Genomic DNA, 21,318 nt, shown 5'->3' on the forward strand with positions numbered 1-21,318 from the left:
GTTTTGTGCTTGTGAGTAAATTTGTACTAGCAGCAGAGTATATGCGACTCAATACAGCTAAACAATGGTGGCTTCACTCTCGATCGATTACTTCCGGTACTTCCGGTCATGTGACTAGGCTGTTACATTCCATTCATACTTACTCATGTTTAGTAATTGTTTTGTTTCAGCTTGTGTTTGAAGAAGTTTGTTTTCCTTTTTAGTTTTATTGTACTGAACTGTGCAGTCGATTGTCAGGGGGTTGTGATTTTGAAAACTTTGTGAAAAAGTGCTGTATGCATGATATGTATTGGTTTAAGATTTGAGGTCGGAATGAAAGGAATTTGATTTTACTGTTATAAACTCGATATATAATGCAGAATTCTTTACACATCTTTCTTGAATCATAATTTTGTTAAATATGTTACTTCATTAAATTCATTGTTAAATAGAGCCACTTTTTTTACCACAGCTGATAACTATTGCTGCAAATTGACATTTAATGGTCATTAAAAAATCTTACGGTTGGCTTGACATTTTCAAATGAGTTTTAAACACTGATTTAACAACAATGAGTAAAGTATCGCTGGTTAAGTTGATGACACTCCTTTTTGTCGAGGTGATGTTTTGTTAGGGTGATATTAATGTGATGATGTGGTTGGCTGCTGTCAGACGAAGTGCAGCGAGATGTGAGATGGAGCTGTAAACATTGTGCAGCCTTCTGGCAGCTGCATTCATGAGAGGAGGGCTTACAGCGGAACGGGTTAGCTCCTCTTTTATTGTAGGCCCCTTTAACAAACATAAATCCAGTGTGGAGCCAGCTTTTTTTTAAAGAGGAGTGCACAGCTTTTCGGAAAAGTGCACAATTAGCGTTATTTACAAAATACACCAAGAGGGGCAATTTTTAAACTGACGTCCAAAAGAAACTTTACCAACTGAAAATATAAATTTCAGACAAAGTATATATTTTTTTTCGATGAAGTCTATCTAAAACACATAACCTAAAAACAACAATAGTGTATGCAGAAAATGTTAATAGTCTGTTACATGTTTGTGAGGTAACACGCGAAAAAGTGAAAAACACGTGCACCACGGACAACTGCAAATGCATGTGCGGGTAAGGGTATTAGACGATTGCAACGGCAAGTCAGACATCCACAGTGATAAAAAAACACAAAAGAAATGCCAAGACTCACAGTCGAACAACATGAACGAGCCTGGGATATGGTACAGATTGGAGCCACCCACGCCCATATTGCACGAACCTTTGGTTGCTCCCATGTTGCTGTTACCAACTTGATGCAACGTTACAGACAGACAGGGCAGACCTACTGACAGGCCAAGAACAGGCAGATCCAGGGTGGCCACGCCCTATGATTACCGGTACTTGCGTACCTTGCACCTTCGAAATCGCTTCCTGACAGTGACGTCAATGGCGACAAATGCCTTAGGTCACAGGATTAGTTGACAGACAGTGGCCAGGAGACTCAGGGCTCATGAAATCAGGGCTTTTAGACCATGCGGAGGACAGCTATTGACAACGCAACATCGTCGTCTGCGATTGATATGGGCCCAGACTGTACGACGTTGGCAACGACATGACTGGCAGAGGGTTGTCTTCACTGACGAAAGTCTATTCTGTATGTTTAGGGCTGATGGAAGACAACGTGTTTACCGCCGAAGGGGTGAACGAACGGCGGCGTGTTGCGTGCAGGAGGTCGTACCATATGGTGGAGGGAGTCTCATAGTGTAGTGAGGGATCTGTGGGCAGGAGAGGACACCGCTGGTCATTGTTGACGGAAACTTGACAGCCCAGCGTCACAAGGATAACATTCTTAGTCCAGTTGTCCTACCATTTCTCCAACAGCAGCCACGTGGTGTCATTTATCAGCATGACAATGCTAGAGCCCATACAGCCAGAATTGTCACTAACTTCCTCGCAGCCAACGTCAACGTCCTGCCGTGGTCTGCACGCTCACCCGACACGTCCCCCATAGAACACCTCTTGGACTTGATGGATCGTCGTGTTTGACGACAACCACACTCTCCAGCCAACCAGCAAGAACTGATCTTGGCCCTCCAAGAAGAATGGCGTCAAATCTCACATGACCTCATCAGACGACTGACTTTTTCTGTGCGTCGAAGAGTTTTTGCGTGTATTGAGGCATTTGGTGGTCACACACGCTACTATTGTTTGTCATTGAATGTGAGCGATTGTTTATGTACTCTGCCTATTGTCCATGATTCTGAAAGCTCGAGTTTTGTACCACACCCAACTTTGGGGTGACGTCATTCTCGGTCGCGGTATGATTGTCATTTTCAGTGTTGATTATGTTGATATATTGATATTTCTCAATACACTTTACTTCATGCATGTATGTTTTGTTGCTTTTGAGCAAGAGTGATTTCAAACTCTGGTAAAGTTTCTTTTGGACGTCAGTTTATAAACAGGTCTTTGTTCCCCAGCCTACATCATTAATGAAGGACACGGCTTGCTCTTGTGAAAATATTAGTTCTCATGTAAAGAAATTAGACACGATACATGTAACTCTCTGTCTAAGGCACCACAATTTGCTGTGCAGTGTTGTGCCCCTTGGGCACACCAGAAACCTATGATCATGGGTTCAAATCCCGGTTTGCCCTGATTGTTTCCTGGTTTATCAGCACCATACCTGCATTTGTGGGTTTCACCGAAGTGTTAAACGTCTGAGACCTGCATCACTTCGGGCTTTCCACCCACATTAAGCTGACAATCCATGATGTGTCTGAAATATTGTTTTAAACCCAACTTGCTCACTCATTTGGAATGGAGTAGATATACATGTCATTGATCCTAATTGCGTGGATCGATGCTGATGATGTCAATCACTGGATTGTCTGGTCCAGACTTGATTATTTACAGACCGCCATCGTATAGCTGGAATATTGCTGAGTGCGGCGTTAAACAACAAACCAACCAACGTATATATTATATTATGGTAAATGCCATCTTTGATTGATGATCAAAATAAGTAGCAGGCAATAATCACTTCATCAACATGAAAAATGCCCCTTCACCATGAGTTGATAAGGAGAGAAGAAAATCTGTGTGATGTGTGCTGCACCCTCTTAACATTAATGTGTTGGTGCATATTTCATCCCTTCCCATGCCATGATCTGATGGTCTTGAATCCTGGATGCACTTTTTGATTCTTTATCTGTCGGAGCCGACATCTATGACTATATTTTTAGCTACAAGAGTTATGCGCCTTTGTAAACAGTTTGTTCCATCTCACACAGTGTTGAAAGTACGAAAGTTGCCATTACTGAGGATACATGATCATACATCATGTAGCCCTTCTTACATACCACTAATAATATGGTAACCTCATAACACACCCATCGGGGGTTTTCAGCCATGCTTTGTGCCGGTTGCAATATCCAGTAATGACTGGTCTCTATCACCCTCACTGTCGATTGCAATGACTGATCCCCGTACATCATGTAGCCCTTCTTACATACCACTAATAATATGGTAACCTCATAACACACCCATCGGGGGTTTTCGGCCATGTTTTGTGACTGTTGCAATATCCAGTAATGACTGGTCCCTATCACCCTCGCTGTCGATTGCAATGACTGATCCCCGTACATCATGTAGCCCTTCTTACATACCACTAATAATATGGTAACCTCATAGCACACCCATCGGGGGTTTTCGGCCATACTTTGTGCCTGTTGCAATATCCAGTAATGACTGGTCCCTATCACCCTCGCTGTCGATTGCAATGACTGATCCCCGTACATCATGTAGCCCTTCTTACATACCACTAATAATATGGTAACCTCATAACACACCCATCGGGGGTTTTCGGCCATACTTTGTGCCTGTTGCAATATCCAGTAATGACTGGTCCCTATCACCCTCGCTGTCGATTACAATGACTGATCCCTGTACATCCGGGCTTGTAAAATGATGGCTACCGAGTAAACGAGTGAAGTGAACATGTGTGTCTTGTTGTCGCTGTATTTAGTGTTTGGATAACATGTGATATTGAGACAGTGCCCAATGGGAATTCTTTAGAAAAGGCCCACAGCAACCATCGTGTTGTTCTACTCCCTACAAACAATTTTGATATTGACTTGTCACAACACCGGGCTACGGTCTGTATAACACAGTGCTTTCTCAATAGATCCTCGATCCAACTCTGCGTCGCACTTTATATACTTCAACAAAGTGCCAGCATTTTGATCTGACGGCAAATGCAACATGATTCCCTTCTTTGAATTAACTTGCCTTCAAATATCAGTATTTATATTTTACATCATGGCAAAATGTAGTAATTTATCCAGTTGGAAACCAGACCAGTAAAAAAATATTATCCGCCAATCCGAGGTAAAATTGGTCTTCAGCAACCCATGCTTGCCATAAAGGCGACTATGCTAGTCATAAGAGGCGACTATGCTAGTCGTAAGAGGCGACTAATGATATCGGGTTGTCAGGCTCGCTGACTTTGTTGATGCATGTCATCATATCCCACTTGCGTGGATCAGTGATCATAATATTAATCACTGGATTGTCTGGTCCAGACTCAACTATTTACATACTGCCATCATTTAGCTGGAATATTGCTAAGTGCAGTGTTAACATTTTAAGAGAGAAAATGGGAAAAAGACATGAAATGTCATCCCCTCAGAGAAACTTCTGCGAAGGAAACCTTGTGTTCAGATGATGTGATGTTATCAATTTGTGACATCGTGAACAATGAATGACATGAATGAATAGTATTTTTCTTGTATTATTCTACCCTTCCAGGTAATATTGTTGTAATATATCTTGCATAATGTATGGATTCTAATAGTCAAGACAGACACATGCATGCACACTACTGTCTGACACTTAAACACCCCAAACTCATGCAGTGACATACCATGAACACAACACAGATAGCATAGACAGCAAAACAGTAAAATACACCCAACCAAAATTGATTTGAGAATATTTTTCTGCATTAATGGAGGTATAAATGTAAAAATCAGTGTGCAGACTGTGTAAAACATAATTTTTTATGTTTAAACTCCATAAACACAAAAATATATTAAAAAACAAATCTTATAATAAATAAGTCAACAATTTAACTCCAGTGACTTATTTAATCTTTAACACAAAAATCAACAACTATACAACGACACAAAATCAGGGACATCGTTTAGCAACACAAGCTCCACCATTCAATTAGCCGAAACAAATGACATACCATATTCTCTGTATTATGCAACCTGTTCCCCTCACCAACTTCAAGACGAAATTGTATTAAGTCATCTTCATGAACGCCTCTACTGAATTTACATGATATTCAGTATTTCCTTGTGTATACTGCATACATATATACATTTCTTATGAAAACAACAGCGTAGAAGGGCTGTATAATTGCCTTGTAACTAGTTTCCCCCATTTGTCAATTTTGTATGAACCCAGGGCGCTTATTGCAGCGATTACGTACTTGAAATATTAACCAGAGATGCAAGCCATCACAATTCTGGTGTAATAATTACAATTATGATGCGTGTCCTCACCCAAATTTACGAATTTTGTCTTTGTCTTCACAAATTATTTGCATGCATAAAATACCACAGTGCAAATTGTTCATGCACTGGTGACATGAAGCTTTCCAAATCCAACTTTACTTTTACAATTTTACATTTATTGTCTTCACATCCGATGTAAGGAGTTGTCTCGGTTGCCCAACCTGAATGTCTCTGGTTAGTTTATGGTTGGCCGTGTATCCTGCAACAGTAAGATTTGAACTGTCAGTCAGCTCTCTAGGGACTATGTCAGCATCGTGAATGTCCCAAGTCTTCCTTCTTAATTTAATTATATATAAGTTATACATTTTGTTTGAGATTGTGAATTCAAAACCTATGACATTATACCGTCAGTACAGAGATAGATCAGGCCACCCAATCACATTATTCATATCGCAGTATATTCCTGATTATGTTTCTTGGTCTGTTAGCACCATACCTGTGCTTAGTTTCACCAAAGCGGTAAAGGTCGGTCTGAGACCTGCAATCACTTTGGGCTTTCCTCCCACAGTAAGGACCACCTATGTGGTCTAGTTGTAGTGTGTCTGCCCGGGATACCAAGAGACGTTAAACAATGATACTTGTTGTTACCCTGTCTGGCGCTCGGCATTGAGGGGCTAAAACAAGGACTGGTCGGCTCGGAGTCAGTATACTGTGTCTGAGTGGGGTATTCATGTTAAACTGCGGCATGGTATCTCAGTATGCTAGCACTATAAATCGGCATCAGTCTGGACTAGTTTAAGCAGTCACACAAACACACACATGTACATGCACGTCGCAAGTGCAATAATCTTGGGCGCGACGTTAAACCCCATTTCACCTCACCTCACCTCACCTCACCTCACCACAGTAAGCTGACAAGCCATGATAATATAGCGGGAATACTGTTCAAAGCTGTGTTAAACCTAACTCATTTGCTCATTCATTTACTCACTCACGCAAGCCTCCTTCACTCCTACAAAGTTTAAATCTTATGAGGAATTATTATTATGGAGGACACATTTTGTATTTTTTGTTTTGCGAGCCTGATTCCCCCACTGAAAAGCAGCCAGTTCAAGAAATGGATGAAACATAAAAGATATTTTTATCATGTCTCCTGCTAGTAATATATACCCTCTTATACAATGTAAAATGTTACGTATAAATTCCATGTCTCCATCAGTATCAGTGATTCAAGAAGCCAGCTGAACTCCATGGCAAAATGACGTACAGTGTATAAGGGGAAAAGGACTCTTCTCAAAATTCCATGTAAAATGGAATGACAATGGAGCCAATAAACATATGCTATTTGCGACAGCCCTTTCATAACACTGCAATTTACTAAAACATCACTCACTCACCCGCCCACCCACCCACTTCTGTGTGAACTCTAACCTGATCTTCAGCAGGAGCCGTATCTTCTTCCTGGGAATCTGTTCGGTCTTGTGAATGTTTTCTATTGTATGCCCGGGGTTTCTGGTTCCCAAAATGACCAGTGGTAGTTGCCTGAAACAAACAACAACTGTCTTGATTGCCTTGTTGAATCATGTATGAATCTTTATATGCATTCAGCCATTGCTGATGTTTAGACAATACAAATTTTCTTCAACTCTGTATAAAAAGCACCTTTCATCAAAATATCCTATCAACTCCAACAAGAAAGATATAGTGGTATTAGGAAAATGGAATTTTAAAAATGAAAATGATCTGTCTGCTGTAAGTCAATAGTGTGGGCCTTGTAAAGATTTATTGCAGTCTGTAACTTTGTTGATGAAGGTCCACATTCCGATAAAAGTCGACTGGAAACTATTCTGAAGACAATTTGAGTCTGAAGATTGGGTGAAGGTTTTGGTATAGACTGTCTCCTATCATTTTAGATGTACCAGTTGTACCAGAATAATTATGCATGACAGAAAAAGACAAAGGATTATTTGTTTCTATTTACATTTTGATTATGCTGTTGGGTTTCAGCATCATCAGTGACCAGATTGTCTTTCTTAGGGTCCCTTTTTATATCTATGTCCAAAGTCATACCCTGCTGCTCCGGTCTGAATACTGCTGCACAGGACTTGGCAGTTTCCTTCTTCGAGCAGTCTGCCATTTCTTCTGTCAAGCGTGTGTTCATGACGTGACTGCTTGCTGGTTTATGTTTCAATGAGGCTGTTTGCTGCATGACCAGTGACTCCACTTCAGGAAGGTTTTGTCTGTCAGCTGTACTTGAGATGAAGCCCTCTGGCCCAGCCTTGTGTGGCTGACCTCTGTCATATGGATGGAGACCTGTCATGACAGTTTGCTCGTGGTTCTGTCCCTGTCTGTCAGCTGTACTTGTGATGAAGCCCTCTGGCCCAGCCTTGTGTGGCTGACCTCTGTCATATGGATGGAGACCTGTCATGACAGTTTGCTCGTGGTTCTGTCCCTGTCTGTCAGCTGGACTTGAGATGAAGCCCTCTGGCCCAGTCTTGTGTGGCTGACCTCTGTCATATGGATGGAGACCTGTCATGACAGTTTGCTCGTGGTTCTGTCCCTGTCTGTCAGCTGTACTTGAGATGAAGCCCTCTGGCCCAGCCTTGTGTGGCTGACCTCTGTCATATGGATGGAGACCTGTCATGACAGTTTGCTCGTGGTTCTGTCCCTGTCTGTCAGCTGTACTTGAGATGAAGCCCTCTGGCCCAGCCTTGTGTGGCTGACCTCTGTCATATGGATGGAGACCTGTCATGACAGTTTGCTCGTGGTTCTGTCCCTGTCTGTCAGCTGTACTTGAGATGAAGCCCTCTGGCCCAGTCTTGTGTGGCTGACCTCTGTCATGTGGATGGAGACCTGTCATGACAGTTTGCTCGTGGTTCTGTCCCTGTCTGTCCCTCAGACTGTTTGATCCATCTCCAGCTGTCAAGTAATTTGATCTCTCAATTGAAGACAGTCTCTTTCCATTTGCTTTCTCCACACAATGTTCACTCTTGCTTCTTTTACTTATACTGAGTGACTGTTCAGTACAGTGTGATAGTCTGGTTGGACAAGAGCGAGATCTCTGTATACACGTTTGTCCTGCTTCTGAAGTCAGAGTGTTCAGAGTGTTGTTGCCTAGTTGAGATCCAATGGATATCTCATCATCCTCACGCCTATGAAGGATAATAGTTGGAGGACCCTCTTGTCTTTGTCCGTATTCTTTTTTCATCGTATCTGTAGGGTCCACCCATTCTTCTTGAGTTGCGAGATGCTGCTGATTTCCTGCACCACCTTCATATATGTGATGTCCGGTACTAGGTTGTGTTACATGCCTGTGGTTGTTATTCTGGGAACCCGCAAGATCTATTCCTGAAAATTTAGGAAGTTTGGGAATATTATCATGACAGAATGGTGATGCTCCTGCTTCTGCTTCATTTGGCATTCTGCCACGTTCATTCTCAACACTGGCGTGGCATGGTGTCATGCTTTCTGAGCTGCTGTGAAAATTCTTGTCTTCAGGCTGTTGTCCGGGTTCATTTGGCATTCTGCCACGTTCATTCTCAACACTGGCGCGGCATGGTGACATGCTTTCTGAGCTGCTGTGAAGATTCTTGTCTTCAGGCTGTTGTCCGGGTTCATTTGGCATCCTACCACGTTCATTCTCAACACTGGCGCGGCATGGTGACATGCTTTCTGAGCTGCTGTGAAGATTCTTGTCTTCAGGCTGTTGTCCAGGTTCATTTGGCATCCTACCACGTTCATTCTCAACACTGGCGTGGCATGGTGACATGCTTTCTGAGCTGCTGTGAAGATTCTTGTCTTCAGGCTGTTGTCCGGGTTCATTTGGCATCCTGCCACGTTCATTCTCAACACTGGCGCGGCATGGTGACATGCTTTCTGAGCTGCTGTGAAGATTCTTGTCTTCAGGCTGTTGTCCGGGTTCATTTGGCATCCTACCACGTTCATTCTCAACACTGGCGCGGCATGGTGACATGCTTTCTGAGCTGCTGTGAAGATTCTTGTCTTCAGGCTGTTGTCCGGGTTCATTTGGCATCCTACCACGTTCATTCTCAACACTGGCGCGGCATGGTGACATGCTTTCTGAGCTGCTGTGAAGATTCTTGTCTTCAGGCTGTTGTCCGGGTTCATTTGGCATCCTACCACGTTCATTCTCAACACTGGCGCGGCATGGTAACATGCTTTCTGAGCTGCTGTGAAGATTCTTGTCTTCAGGCTGTTGTCCGGGTTCATTTGGCATCCTACCACGTTCATTCTCAACACTGGCGCGGCATGGTGACATGCTTTCTGAGCTGCTGTGAAGATTCTTGTCTTCAGGCTGTTGTCCGGGTTCATTTGGCATCCTACCACGTTCATTCTCAACACTGGCGCGGCATGGTGACATGCTTTCTGAGCTGCTGTGAAGATTCTTGTCTTCAGGCTGTTGTCCGGGTTCATTTGGCATCCTACCACGTTCATTCTCAACACTGGCGCGGCATGGTGACATGCTTTCTGAGCTGCTGTGAAGATTCTTGTCTTCAGGCTGTTGTCCGGGTTCATTTGGCATCCTACCACGTTCATTCTCAACACTGGCGCGGCATGGTGACATGCTTTCTGAGCTGCTGTGAAGATTCTTGTCTTCAGGCTGTTGTCCGGGTTCATTTGGCATCCTACCACGTTCATTCTCAACACTGGCGCGGCATGGTGACATGCTTTCTGAGCTGCTGTGAAGCCTCCCGGATGCCTCACCAGCTGAAAGTCTGTCTCCAGCGGGAGGACTCCTCATCCAGACAGTGACTTCTCGAACAAACTCAGACAGATTTGCTATGTATTGTAAAGCAATTTCAGGGGATTTTGTATACTGTAGAAAGAATCTCCACAGTTCCAGTAACAGCCTGTTTCTTCGTAATCTTTGTGTCAAATGGTGAGTAATAGTATCTATCAAATGTCCATTTTCTTGTGAAAAGAAATCCCTTGTGGGGTTTTCAGATACAGGATCCACACCTGAAATGAGAAAAAAGAATTGGGTGCAAACTTTCTTTCACTGGTCCTCAGACCTTGTAGCTAGTCTTGCTTCCTGGAGACAGAAAAGGATAAAGGAATGACAGTGATGACATGTTTGTTTACTGTCAATCTAATAAACTGTTTATTGTTATAGTGTGAGGCTTACCTTCTCAGTCCTTGTACTGTCTCATGGGAACATTTATAGCTTGTTTAACTTACACTTTAGCTTTAGCTGCCTGTAGAGCAGATGTTATGGGATGTTGAGCTGGTTCTTTTATTTCTAAATTTTCTCTTCTTGCATCTGGCACATCTGCTGTTTCACAGGGACTTGAAGAGTTTAACAAGGTGTTCAAGAGCAGACTGATTTAAGTTAACCAATGTTGTTCTGCAATGCTTTTTTGTGATCTTTTGGACTGGGCTTCAGCATCCTTAGAGCATGAATATGAGACTGCAACTTGCAGACACAAGGTAGATAGGACAGGGGCCATTTTGGAATATTGCTGAGAGGGGCATTAAGCAACAACCAACCAACCAACCACAGGATTAGCTTTATTTAAGAACTGAGCAAGACTTTTAGAATTTGTTAGAAAAGATATCTTCTTATGAATGATAGTGGCTTCCTTGGTGCCACCTAAGTGCCTATCTTTCATCAAGCTTTAAGGGTCTCTTTTTTATTATTTATGTTCACTACAATGTGAACACACACAAAATTCTAATGTGCCCCATGGATAGTGATAATGCTGTTTTCTTGTTGTGGGTATTACCTAGAAACTTTAATTTCACAACCAGTAGAACATAAATTTCCTAAATGCATGCTCATGGTATCGTCAGACTTGTACCATCAACTCTGCTTTTAGCAAAGATTTCTGATGAATATGGAAATGATTTTGTTGCTTTTATATATTTGAAAAGCAATTTACCTGTTTCTTGGTTGTGTCTGACAATGTTGTAGCATGTTGCCAGACAGAGCAGGAACCAGTACAGCCCAAAGAAGAGCAGCAACAATAATTGAAGGAAGGCATTCGGTCGTGGTGGCATGGTCTCGGATCCTGAAACAAGATGAGGTTGTAGCTGATCATACAGAAGCGTTAACGTATCAGTGTTACAGCTGTCCCATTTGGGGGGGAGGGGGTGGGGGGAGAGAGGACTGGGCTGAGTGGTCATGCCAGGAGCCTCTGATCCTGAGTTCCAATCCTGATCATAATGCTTGGTTTGTCTGTACCAGGTTGTTGGATTTAGATGCGCCATCTTGTAAACACAGTAATTACAGTAATGAAAGAACGATGTTACCAAGGTTACTTTAGACCACGGGGTAGGATCACAGCAAAATGATGTCAGCCCAATGAGACGAAAGTCAATAACTGTACTTTATCGCAGGATAAGGTACAGTCAATGCTTTTGATCTTTTAGCGAAGCCTCTAAGAAATCCCGCGCACTTTTTTCGATTCAGCCAGTAAATGTATTATTTTCTTTGAATGTATAATGCTTACATATAAGAGAAAATTTAACAAGTAAAGGACCATTTTGTTGTTGGACTTTTAGAGTCAGTTAACTTCCTTGCTAAGGAAGTTTAGATACATTTGATATCGAAAGACACTTGGTGAAATTCTCTGTGTATTCAATGATTGCACTATAAGTCAGGATTGTTTTTGCAAAGGACAAGATAGAATAAATCTCCCTTTGATCCACAGGAAATTCAAATTTTGATGTTTGGAAAACTTTGTAGCAATGGACAGATTTATCAGATTTGTTCAAATGGCTGACAACTAGCCTCTATTATTTCGTTCACATGCAGGTTTCTTGATGGACTGGGGCTTTTCAAGTGTACATAAGTGGCTAAAATGAGTGAAAAAGGACAATTTCTCCAATCTTTTTCCACGTGATTGTAGTATTTTTACTTACATCACATAAGAATACTTGTGTCTTAATTTGCTCATGTTCAAATATTACCACTTCTTCCTGAAAGTCCAAGACCTGCCTATTCAACGTATTTGTGCCTAACATACACATTTAGTGTTGATGAAAATCCAAAACATGCATGTGTTGAAATGAACGTGGACTAGTTTTCATTCAAGTGGATACATCTGATAGTCGTAGTGACATTATCTAAATGTGTTCCGATTTCTTATGCAGGTCCTGTGGACCAAAAAAGGTCCTCATTCTACTGTGACCTTTCTCTGCTTATTGCAAAAACTCTTGAAACGACAGGTCTGCTACAGTATGCGTACAGTAACAAAATGGCTGATACAACGAGAAGCCAGGAAACTCAGAGCTGTGAGCTTATGGTACATCTAAATTTGAATATTCACCTGTCTTTGCACTTAAATGAAGTTGAGGTCAACTGTTCTTGTTCCTTTGAAAGAAGATGCTGTGCAAAATTTGATCCAATTCACAATAAAAGGTGAAAGTCAATCCCAAGCTTTACCAAATTTACCAGTATACGTCTGAGAAAGGGTGTGTGTACTACGTCATTCATACTGGTATACACCGGCCGAGACCTGTGTGATGTATGTCATCAAGGTACACAGGACTTTTTCTTCGATACAAATTTGACTCAATAAAGTTTCTACATTCTCAAGATAAATGTCTTTATCAGAATAACCTTAGTCCTTCGGTGAAGATCGCCTGTCAGCTAGCTCAGTACTGTGACGAAAGGGGTCACAGTGACATGTGATGTCAATGTCGATTTTATTGATATCTCTACGTCTAAGTTATTTGGTGACCTTATACACTTGCCATGCATACAATTGCAAATTCCAGTTCTGTATCACTTTCTAAACAGATTATTTTTTTCACCAAGAATAATTGTCTAAATTTGAAATTGTGCATATGTGAAAATGTCTTTTTCTGTATCATTGCTATTAACAGTATTGGCCTGCATGAGTTATAATGGGACATTTAATCGGAAAATGATGAAAGTTGATAATGATTCTGTAACACTGTTCATGCATGACAGCATGTTTTTAGACACCTCTGCAGTTTAACACAATGATGGTTACACTGCATGACTGCGTCCATTGAACAGCTTGATGCAGTCTATTCAGAGTTTAAAGGCAGTTGGGGTAGCTAAATGAGCATTACAAGTGGGTTTTTGCGTGATGAACTGTGATCTCTTTATGTGATATGTTCAGCGGAACAGAACATATTATTCCTACACTTAAGGTGTGTTGGTGGGGGGCGTGTGGTGTTTGGTGTGTGGTGTTTGGTGTGTGGCGTGTGGTGTGTGGCATGTGGCGTGTGGTGTTTGGTGTGTGGTGTGTGGTGGGGGGCGTGTGGTGTTTGGTGTGTGGTGTTTGGTGTGTGGCGTGTGGTGTGTGGCGTGTGGTGTGTGGCGTGTGGTGTTTGGCGTGTGGTGTTTGGTGTGTGGTGTTTGGTGTGTGGCGTGTGGCGTGTGGTGTGTGGCGTGTGGTGTGTGGTGGGGGGCATGTGGTGTTTGGTGTGTGGCGTGTGGCGTGTGGTGTGTGGTGGGGGGCGTGTGGTGTTTGGTGTGTGGTGTTTGGTGTGTGGCGTGTGGTGTTTGGCGTGTGGTGTTTGGCGTGTGGTGTTTGGTGTGTGGCGTGTGGTGGGGGGCGTGTGGTGTTTGGTGTGTGGTGTTTGGTGTGTGGCGTGTGGTGTGTGGCGTGTGGTGTGTGGCGTGTGGTGTGTGGTGGGGGGCATGTGGTGTTTGGTGTTTGGTGTGTGGCGTGTGGTAATTTGTGTTCATCTGCCATTTATGTTATTTAGCGTTATGTGGTTTGAGAACAGGTGTACACACAAGCAGAAAAAAGGCATGCTACGGTTATGTTCATGACCTGTCACATGTGAACCTCGTGTATGCTTGTATCCTTTTGTATCAATACAAGACATACCAATATGATAGGCGTATTGGGAGAGATTATTGTGATGAACACAACATTTGGTGAATTGTTACATGGCCACCAAAGTTCCACACTCAAGAAATTGGTTGAGATGAATGTGGAACTGGGTGCCGTTGTACAAAACAACCTTAGTGCTAAGACTGTTGTAAGTTTATGTTAGGTATGGGAGTTACTATCACCTTAGCGCTCATGTCATGATAAATATATTGATTGTATTATAGTGGATTGAGGGACACAGGGAGACCAACTGTCTAAACTACAGAAATGTACTTGTGAAATTGCACCCCTCAGCCATACTAAAGTCTGGGTTTGAATAAATGATTCACCCTGATCCATGTTCTGTCAGAACTGTACCCTGCTCTTGTGTTCATCCCCCCCCCCTGCTCTTGTGTTCACCACCCCCTGCTCTTGTGTTCACCACCCCCTGCTCTTGTGTTCACCACAGCATGCTCTTGTGTTCACCGAAGCATGCTCTTATGTTCACCACAGCATGCTCTTGTGTTCACCACACCCTGCTCTTGTGTTCACCACAGCATGCTCTTGTGTTCACCACAGCATGCTCTTGTGTTCACCACACCATGCTCTTGTGTTCACCACCCCCTGCTCTTGTTTTCACCATCCCCTGCTCTTGTGTTCACCATCCCCTGCCCTTGTGTTCACCGCCCCATGCTCTTGTGTTCACCACCCCCTGCTCTTGTGTTCACCACCCCCTGCTCTTGTGTTCACCACACCATGCTCTTGTGTTCACCACAGCATGCTCTTGTGTTCACCACACCATGCTCTTGTTTTCACCATCCCATGCTCTTGTTTTCACCACACCAAGCTCTTGTGTTCACCACCCCCTGCTCTTGTGTTCACCATCCCCTGCTCTTGTTTTCACCACCCCCTGCCCTTGTGTCCACCGCCCCCTGCTCTTGTGTTCACCGCCCCCTGCTCTTGTTTTTACCACCCTCTGCTCTTGTGTTCACCACCCCCTGCTCTTGTGTTCACCACACCATGCTCTTGTGTTCACCACACCATGCTCTTGTGTTCACCACCCCCTGCTCTTGTGTTCACCATCCCCTGCCCTTGTTTTCACCCTGCTCTTGTTTTCACCATCCCCTGTGTTTTACATTTGTGGAGATTTGTAGGCTTCTTTGAGGTAAATGTCATACAGGTTTGTAACCATGTGACCACTAATTTGTGGTTTCAGTGGTGGATATATGATGTCCGCTTTCATGAGAATGTCTCTTAATGTGCGTTTTTTCCTGTATTCTGAAATGTGTAGGACTGAACACCTTTTTGAAGCAACTGTGGTGACCCCTTAACTAGGTGCCAAGAATTTTGGATCATGGTGCTGACCTTGAGTGCCGTAGGGTTTAGTGTCTTCAGGGAGTGTCTGTTTATTTGTTAAGAGGAGTGTTCACTCTGTATAGGTGTTGGCTCCATATGTTATGTGAACTGCATATCTTTTTGAGTCCTTTGACCTTGATGTGACACAGATGGCAGGAAGTGCACAGCAGATAACAGTGTGTACCTGTTGGCTGTAGTAGTGCAGTAAAGGTCTACTTTTCCCATATATATATTTGCATAAGAGGGTATAATTTGGTCCCCATGGCTGTGCCTCCTATTTGAACGTAATGTTCGTTATATAAAACCATGTTGTTTTTATGTGGGACAAGTTGAAGTAAAGAAAGTAAGCTTATTGGGCTGATTGACCAATCAGGTTTGAAGTATCTAATGGCCTGGACTACTGCTCTGAGACCTTCCATGTTGGGTCTGTTTGTGTATAGGGATGTGACGTCCATTGTGACAAGGATTATGTCGCAATCCACAGGGATATTGAAACTTTCTAGTCTCTGAAATGAGTAGTGTCAATGATGAAGTTCATTTTTATGTTCATCTACAAAGCTGCTGATTTGTGACAGCAGAGGTACCATGGCCATTTATGATGGGGCGACCTGGTACTTAACCTGGGAAACCCCGTGAAGACCTGGGGTAGAATAGGTCTTCAGCAACCCATGCTCGCCGTAAAAGTTGACTATGCTTGCCGTAAGAGGCGACTAACGGGATCGGGTGGTCAGGCTCGCTGACTTGGTTGATGCATGTCATGGTAATCCAATTGCGTGGATCGATGCTCATGATGTCAGTCACTTGATTGTCTGGTCCATACTGGATTATTTAACAAACAAAACAAACAAACTTAACCTGGGGCAGGGCATTTGTGGATTTAGATAAAACCGACGAGGTAAAAGTCTGTTAAGCACTTTGAGTATGATTTCTTTCTTGGAGAGGTTTTTAGGGAGTCATGGTTTGTTTTTTTATAGACAATTTCATCAGACAGTTGGCATGTAGCCTCAGTTATGTAGTCTGTCGTGTTATGGGTGTTGACTGCGGATCATTTATCAGCCTTTTTAAAAACAATTTCAGGGATATGTTTTAGGTAATTCATAGTTATCCTTTGTGTGGGTGAGAGGTTGGTCTGTGTGAAAGGGAAGGTGTTCATTTTTAATACCGTATTCGACGTAATAAGCGCCCCGCTCTACTAAGCGCCCACGGCGATATTTCCTAATACATTAGATAGTGAACAATCCCAATTAGCACCCTTCCGACTGATCAATGTTCACAGGACATATTTATTCGTGTATAATACGTATGTTATATGCATTCTTAATTATGGGGAATTAAATTAACATATATCTGTCATACATAAACATTTCAGGCTTTTAGCATAAACCACGAAATTTACGATCTTTCAACTCTGTTGTTTTTCACCAAAATAATATTCTAATAAGAGCCCCCTATTTCTAACTTTGAGAGCGCCCTGGGCGCTTATTATGTCGAATACGGTAATTGGTGTTTAACTGATTTGAAGAATGCATGGAGGGCAGGGTCTCGACCCAGATTTGGGGTTCAGGTTACTTCGTTGGCCACACTTACTGTCCAGGGCTCTGTTCCACAACGCGATCATAACTCCCATACTTTAACATAGGCTTACGACAGTCGTAGCGTTACGATCGCTTTGTGGAACGGGGCACAGGTGATTTGTTGTGTTACCTGGGCATATGTTGTTTGTCTCACGGGAAATTGTGATATTCTCATTCTTCTGAAAGCGTCCAATCTGACAAGGACTGGTCGGCTCGGAGTCAGTATACTGTGTCTGAGTGGGTATTCATGTTAAACTGCGGCATGGTATCTCAGTGGGCTAGCACTTTAAAACTGACGTTAGTCCAGACTAGTTCAAGCACACACGCACGCACGCAAGCACGCACGCACGCACGCACGCACGCACGCAAGCACATGTATGCATGTCGCAATATATGTGCACAATCTTGCACGCGATATTAAACCATATTTCACCGCACCATTCTCCTGAAGTAGGCTTTTAGATCAATGTAAATATTACTAAGATGTTGTTATATGGGAGTTTGGCTAAAAGGTCGATGACAGCAAGCCATCTTGAAATGAGTCACTGATTTTATCAGGTGTTTAATAGCCAATAACCTTTTCTCACTGTAATATCATCAAATCAGACCAGTGGGCATTATAGTCATTATTTTCATGATAATCATCCCTATTTATATATCTGTCTGTAGTCTTACAAGGCAAATCCATGGAATGGAATCAGCTCCAGTGTGACTTTTTATGCGTGGCCTTTGCAGTTATCCAATCAAACTGAATAAAACAACATCAACCTTGTATGACACATGTGTGTCAGACCTATTTAGCATCTCATCACCCCTGGGTCATAGAATATACATCAACTGGTCAGAATGTTCAGATGTCATTATGTTTGATGTGATGTCACTTGCAAATCACAGAAAATAAGCCTTTTTCACTTGTAAACTTGGAATAATTCATTCATTTCACAGTTCATTATAGACATTGTTCGTTACATATATACGTTTTCACTGGGAAACGTCCACCATCTTGGATACAACAAAGCACAATACAATTGTGCCTTGTTTATACGGACACTTGCGTCATTTCACAATTCGTCCGTATAAACGAATTTCCGTATAACTTAAACCAGCTTCTTAGTGGAAGAGTTACTTCCCTTCAATTATGCAACTCATGACAGATGACAGAGCAAGCAGATACATCCACTCAATCTTTATTCAAAACATACATGTTTCAAAAAATCTGTCATGGAAGTTTGAACTTAACCACATTTTGAGGTTTGAATTTTAAACAATAATTCCAAATTGTCCAGATCGCCTGTGTTCTCGTAATATGTAATCAAGGTCTCTATATAAGCATTTCATTTGAATTTTCTGGGGGATTTAGTCACTTCTGTTTGTCTTTTAAAATGTCGCCAATTGTCGATTTTCCTATGGTATGTCCAAATTCAGTGCCATAATGCTTACTGATGGTTTCCAAACTTGCTGACGGGTGTTTTTCCTTAAACAGACAAATTTCCCTTTTTTCCCGTGCTGTAACTGCGTGTCGCTTACGTTTCGCTGGTTGACAAGCCATACTTTGACCTCTGACCTCCACAGACGCCATATTTATCGAATGGGATTACATGTACATTGAACAAGCTCGTCTCAAACATAACTCTCACGAATCAAAGGATTACCACCAGCAGAAGTGTATTGTCCGGGTAAGTGAGACAATTTTGTGTGCATTTCAGTGTTTTGTGTATGAAAATGACCATCTGGTTCCGGAAACTGAATTTCCATATATACTGGTAAATTTATATAGTAATTATTTCAGTTTGAATGAAAATCGTCCGGGTATCGAGGTTTCCGGATAGCTGAAGTCCGTATAAGCGGGGCATGACTGTACACGTAATTGCAGCCTTGCCAGCCATGATAGCATGGGCAAGTGAAGTGACACTTTGACATAATCTAGTGAAATATATGTTTGTCTTACAGACAAAATTAGTTCAGTTGCAGGCAAGATTGGCATAAAGCAAGTTCAACAAATTTTAATAGTCACCGTTGATTGTGTTGATTCGCCACTGATTGCATACAGCCAGTTGTCAGTGACACTTGACACTGAGTGAGATTTCTCAGTTCGCTATACACGGCACTAGTGGTATATGGGCTTGTCGGGGATCAGATATCAGTTCACTATATATGTTAGTTCACGGTAGAGAGTTTGTTTTATACTCACATTTTCTATGATGATATAGAGGAGACAAATCGGGGATTTCATTGTATCCGTTTGTTCGCTCTATCTGGGTTCTACTGGATGTGTTACTGATGTGAAGCACAAACTTTACGAGGTAAACATTCGCTTTCTCTATGCGATGGAAGTCTATCTGCCCAGGGAACCTCGTCCACCCTGATAGTGGTCAATGTAAATCATGATCCAGCCCTTACGCTGCAAAGCGGACAGACAATACCCTTGCACTGTATGATAGATAGACAGTGAACCGATTCCATGATTTCAATCTCTGAATTGTGTGCTGTGAAATTTTACTTTTGTTACCTTGACTATCACAAACACATGCAAAGGCAAGTCAAGTATCCACCGAAACAAACAGGACAACATTTGGTACAAGTTAACATAGATAAATGCATCAGACATCACTTTGTCACTGATGCGTCAACTTAGGAAATGTCCACCACCTGTCTGCCCTAAAACATTTTGAAAGCTTTACTGAGGCCTTGAATGTTGGAACTCTGATGAAATAACTGGTGAAGAAGAACACAACAATTTACTAGTTTTATCAGTTGATTTTATTTAAACATTTAAAAATATTTCAAGCATTATTTTTGTTTAGAACACTTAATAGACACAAAGTTAGTCAAAGCATTATACATATTCTTAAAGTACAGTGAAACCTATAAACAGTTTTTAATTGTGATTTCTATTTTTTTTGGCAGGAATTTCCATGCTTTATATTGTACTTAGGGCGTGTGTTGTCCTGTAGGCCTGTTATGTACTCTATGTAGCAATGTTCATTACATTTCTGATTCTTGTCTTCTACCCAGGCCACTTTAATGTATCTGTTTTTGTAGTCTGTTGTCTTCAGCTGAAGATAAATATCAATCCGCTGTCTTTTGCGGGTGAAATGTTGGTTCAGACGTGTTGCAATGTGTTTGGATCTTCCTACGTAAATGATGACATCGTTGCGTTTTATAACATAGATACCCATCACATCAGGATCGGGGCGAGATCTCCATCGATTTGAAGTCCTCATCAGCTCTTTGCTACCCTGACATGCTTGTTTCTACAACAAACATGCATCTCCATTGAACAGTTGCTACATGAAATGATTGACCAAAAGGTGCATATATATTTGTATTATGATACTCTGTGATTGGCCAAATTCCTTCAAATACAATATCTCTATTACATCATATCATAGCCATCTAATGTTGATTACTTACCCATTCTTAGCGTCCTCTGGTATGATTAGGCCAGGTGATTGAACCACCCACCTCTCTGGTCTGACGCTCTTTCCACTACACCATTGAGGAGCTCACTTCAAGTATCATGATATAACATTTATACTAAGTTTTCATATATTAATTAGATCCACTGCAAGTGCATTTATAAGTTATCATGGTGTAACATTTATACAAAATTTCATATAATTATAAAACAGCAAGTAATACATATTAATCAAGGAAGCATGCAGATACAAAATATTAGTAGTTTCAGTTATAGCCTTTTAGATAGATGCAAACCTAATATAATGAGAACCAATCGCCCAGACATCCTATTCAATAAGACAAAAGTTCTGTCTATGTAGTTTATAGATTTAAAAGCTTTTAGATAAATACTAGCCTAAGGTATCAAGATCCCATCTCCCAGACAAAATATCCAATGAGACAAAAGATATGTCTACATAGTCTTATAGATTGGCTTGAACTATTTTATTTAAGAAAATCTGTCATCACCTATATTAGAATTCAGCAAATACTTCAATTTAGATTCATAAAGGGTTAGGCCCATACAAGCTCGTCTATAGTGATCCCATAATCTCTTTACAAGCACCCAGTAAATATCTCAACAGGATTAGTGCCAACAGGATTAACAGGATTAAGTATTCACCTCTGTC

General features: G+C 41.9%; 2 protein-coding genes across 2 annotated transcripts in view; one reads left to right on the plus strand and one right to left on the minus strand.

Annotated features, from left to right (window-relative positions):
• LOC139472969 (anaphase-promoting complex subunit 5-like) overlaps positions 1-21,318 on the plus strand; it is a 130,070-nt gene that overhangs the window by 73,098 nt on the left and 35,654 nt on the right. The window lies entirely within an intron of this gene.
• LOC139472970 (uncharacterized) lies at positions 5,124-12,861 on the minus strand. The gene is made up of 6 exons (XM_071255459.1): positions 12,777-12,861; positions 11,388-11,516; positions 9,765-10,467; positions 7,469-8,951; positions 6,919-7,029; positions 5,124-5,746 (listed from the first exon to the last, which is right to left on the minus strand). The coding sequence occupies exons 2-6, from the start codon at positions 11,503-11,505 to the stop codon at positions 5,723-5,725; spliced, it is 2,439 nt and encodes an 812-aa protein (XP_071111560.1). The 5' UTR covers positions 11,506-11,516; positions 12,777-12,861; the 3' UTR covers positions 5,124-5,722.

This window comes from Haliotis cracherodii, unplaced genomic scaffold (assembly GCF_022045235.1).
Source record: "Haliotis cracherodii isolate W230 unplaced genomic scaffold, xgHalCrac1.p SCAF_26, whole genome shotgun sequence".
NCBI lineage: Eukaryota > Metazoa > Mollusca > Gastropoda > Lepetellida > Haliotidae > Haliotis > Haliotis cracherodii.